Here is a 4,132-nt window from a genome sequence, read left to right on the forward strand (position 1 = left end):
AGGTTTGCATTATGTTGTGACAATGGCAAAATACAGCTTCCTCTACTAGAAGATCCTCCACAACCATTGAGATAACTACTTTTTGACAACAATAGTACACAAGCTAAGAACTTCTAGCTCAACATTCGTTCATATAATTTAATGTTTGCATTCACATCACCTGGTGCCAAAGTTAACACAAGCTATAATACTGGCAGAGGTCCTCCTACATTTTGCATACATGGTTAAGGGCATCATCTTATTGGAAGCCTCTTACTTATGATACTGAGAACGAAGTTAAAAACAGGCTTGCCCAAAACTCGTAAGTTTTTAACTTTGGATAAATTTCATGTTACATTACATTTTTTTTAAAAGTCTTTTTAATAATGTATATTAACAACACTTTGTTATGCACCTTGTAAAATACTCAGGAACAAAAATATTCTTGATGAAGATATTATCATTGGAATCAAGAATATGCTAGATAAGCACAATCTCTATGCACAGAAGTTCAGAATGGCAAAGGACAAACTACAACCTTCAATTGTTTTGACCTAAAACTAAAACTCATAAGTGATAGGCAATCAGATGGAAGATTGTATAACTTGCCAAATACTGCTGAAGTTGCCGCTTTGATTATTGGTGACAAGCATACAGGTAATAAAAGAGATATCATCATTGAAAAGCAATCAGGAAGGCTCAAAAGAATAAATGAACTACATCCTGCATATTTGCCTTTGCAATATCCCCTCCTTACCCAAAAGGTGAAGATGACTATAGACCAAATATTCTTCATAAGGATAATCCGAATAGCCATGTTGCAAAGAGGAAAAAAGTTACCATGCGTGAATATTTTTGTTTCAGAATGCAATCAAGGGACAATGAAGCTCAAACAATACTGCATTCAAAGAGATTGTTTCAACAATGGATAGTTGATGGCTACACTACGATTGAGTCTCAAAAGCTAAACTATGTTACAGAACATCAACAGGAACTTAGAGTTGACAAGTACATGAATTTGAATGCATGTAATAATGAGCCTGAAACACATGGCAATGAGAAAGGAAAGAGAATTATACTGCCGAGCTCCTTTGTTGGTAGTCGTAGGTATATGGAACAACTATATTTTGATGGTATGGCAATTTTTGGCCATATTGGATTTCCAGACCTGTTCTTGACATTAACATGTAATCCAGCATGGCTAGAAATTCAACAAAAAGTTAGAAAATACAATCTAAGACCTGATGATTTCCCTGACGTTGTCTCATGAATATTTAAAATGAAGCTCAATCATTTAATGAATGATCTCAAAAGAGGACATGTCTAATGCCATTGTTGGATGTAAGTAATTACCACCAATACCAATGAATTACTACACTTAATTTACAATTATACTTTCAAATACATTAATATTCATGGTGCTTATTATTTCATTGGACTGCAGTTGTTTACACCATTGAGTGACAAAGAATCTATGTTTACAGCTTGGATGAATTCTAAAAAAAGATATCTTGATGGCCAGGATCTTACTTATGCCAAATATTTGTCCAAATTTGTGTATGTTGCACACTGAATATGCTGACAACCAAGAAAACAAGGATATACAATTGGCAGGCTCGTATGGGTACCCCCTTCAAGTGGAGAGTTGTTCTACCTGAGAATGATGTTATCTTCTGCTAAAGGGTCACAATCTTACAAAGACATTAGAACAGTAAAAAAAGTGGTGTATGGTACATTTAGAGAAGCATGCTTTGCAAAAGGTTTTCTAGGAAATGATCAAGAATTTATTGGTGCTTTACGAGAAGCTATCACAAGGGGATCTGCACACTTCCTTAGAAAGTTATTTGTAAAGTTGTTATTTATCAATACCATGGATAGATCACAATTTGTGTGGGAACAAACATGGCAATTGATGGCAGATGATATTGTATTTAATCATAGAATACAAGGTAATTTCAAACAAGCTCAATAATTGCATATCATTCATATGAAACGACTCAAATTCTAAGTAAATAGTTTGTCTACTGTTCATAGGCATTCAATTATTTGTCAAAGAAACAAAGCATCTTTGTTTAAGTGAAATTGAAAATCTGCTGCAAGGCAATAGGAAAAGTCTACGAGATTTTCCTTCAATGCCATACCTAATAGGATATGCTGCTAACACACATGGAAATAAGCTCATTTTCAATGAAATGGCTTATGATAAGGAATTATTGCATGCTGAATTCAACAATTATTATCACTCACTAACAGGTGTGCATAACATATTATAGTTATTCTTAAGTGGTATTCATTATGATCAATCCATATTACTAATTGATGTTGGATACATTACTAAATGCAGATGAGCAGGATGCTATTTTTGATAAGACTATACGTGTTGTTGCAAGTCAATCAAGTGGAGTTTATTTTCTCTATGGTTATGGTGGCACTGGAAAGACATTTATCTGGAAAACTTTATCATCTGATATACGGTCTAATGGAGGAATTGTTGTAACAGTAGCTTCAAGTGGGATTGCATCATTACTACTACCCGGAGGAAGAACAACACATTCTAAGTTTTCTATACCAGTTCCTACAACACATAATTCAACATGCAATATTCTTCAAGGGAGTGACCTGGCTGAATTGCTAAAAATGACCAAACTAATAATTTGTGATGAAACTCCAATGTGTCACATGTTTAGTTTTGAAGAACTTGATAAAAGCTTAAAAGACATCATGCACAATGATAGACCTTTTGGAGGGAAGGTCATTGTTTTTTGTGGTGATTTCCGTCAAATACTACCAGTTGTGCCAAGAGGTTGTTGGTCTGATATTGTGCATGCTAGTATAAATGCATCATACATATTGGATCATTGTCAAATTCTTAAATTGACAAAGAACATGTGTTTGCAAACCAATGTTGCCAATACCAATAGTGATGACCTCAAACAATTTTTTGATTGGTTATTGGACATAGGTGATGGCAAACTTGGAGAACTTAATGATGGTTATGGCGAAATCAGCATTCTTGATGAGTTTCTTATCAAGGACTTTAATGATCCTATCCAGGCAATTGTTGAGACAACATATCCTAACTTATTACAAGACTATAGCAACGGGGATTTCTTGCAGAAAAGAGTTGTTCTAGTCTCTTCAAAAGATGTTGTTGATAGTATAAATGATTATGTCATGTCTTTGATACCTAGTGAGGAGAAAGAGTATTGTAGTGTTGATAGTGTTGATAAATCTGATGAACTACTCAATCCTGCATTAGGATTTCTAACACCTGAATTTCTGAACTTATTGAAAACATCAAGAATACCTAACCACAAGTTAAAAATCAAGGTTGGCACTCCCATAATACTATTACGAAATTTGGACCATGCAAATGGGTTATGCAATGGAACTAGACTTTTGTGACAAGACTTGGTGCACATGTGGTTGAAGCAGAGATTATTACTGGCCCCAATACAGGACATAGGACATACATATCAAGAATGAATATGTCTCCTTCTGATTCTCCACGGCCATTCAAATTAATTAGAAGGTAGTTTCCTTTCGGTTTCATTTGCAATGACCATTAACAAATCCCAAGGACAGTTTTTGGCACATGCTGGATTGTATTTACCAAACACAATATTTTCTCATGGCCAGCTATATGTAGCACTTTCGCGAGTGCCAAGTAAAAAAAGGACTGCATATTCTTATTCATGATAAAGAAGGCACTCCAAAAAATACTACTATTAATGTAGTATACAAAGAAGTCTTTGCAAACTTATAGAGAATGTATGCTTCCCAAATTCTTATTGCTACACATGCATTACCATTAATGTCATTCATTTTGTATATAAAACTATAAGAAACATGTAGAAAGACATCCTAGGTTTGGTGGCCATCTAATTTTTGATTAACTTCTTTTTCAGCATATTAATTTCCATTTCAACAAATTATATTGTACTGCATATTTAACTTTGCCAACATTTTTACAGCTTCCAACATACTCACTTTTTGAAGAAGTATCAATGCACATCTATCCCCTTTATCAAACATGCAAACCATTACCTATATTGTTTGTAATTCAAACTTATTTTTGTGCTAACCATATATGGCATACCATATATAATATGACATCACAATATGTATATGGGATATCAAATTTGATTCAAAT

General features: G+C 34.0%; 1 protein-coding gene across 1 annotated transcript; it reads left to right on the top strand.

Moving 5' to 3' along the window:
• The first annotated feature begins 2,171 nt into the window (after positions 1–2,171).
• Positions 2,172–3,384, top strand: LOC114382031 (ATP-dependent DNA helicase pif1-like). Its single transcript, XM_028341292.1, has 2 exons — positions 2,172–2,232; positions 2,324–3,384. Exons 1-2 carry the CDS (start codon positions 2,172–2,174, stop codon positions 3,382–3,384), a joined length of 1,122 nt encoding a protein of 373 aa, XP_028197093.1.
• Positions 3,385–4,132: the final 748 nt, after the last annotated feature.

Source organism: Glycine soja, chromosome 1 (assembly GCF_004193775.1).
Source record: "Glycine soja cultivar W05 chromosome 1, ASM419377v2, whole genome shotgun sequence".
Lineage (NCBI taxonomy): Eukaryota > Viridiplantae > Streptophyta > Magnoliopsida > Fabales > Fabaceae > Glycine > Glycine soja.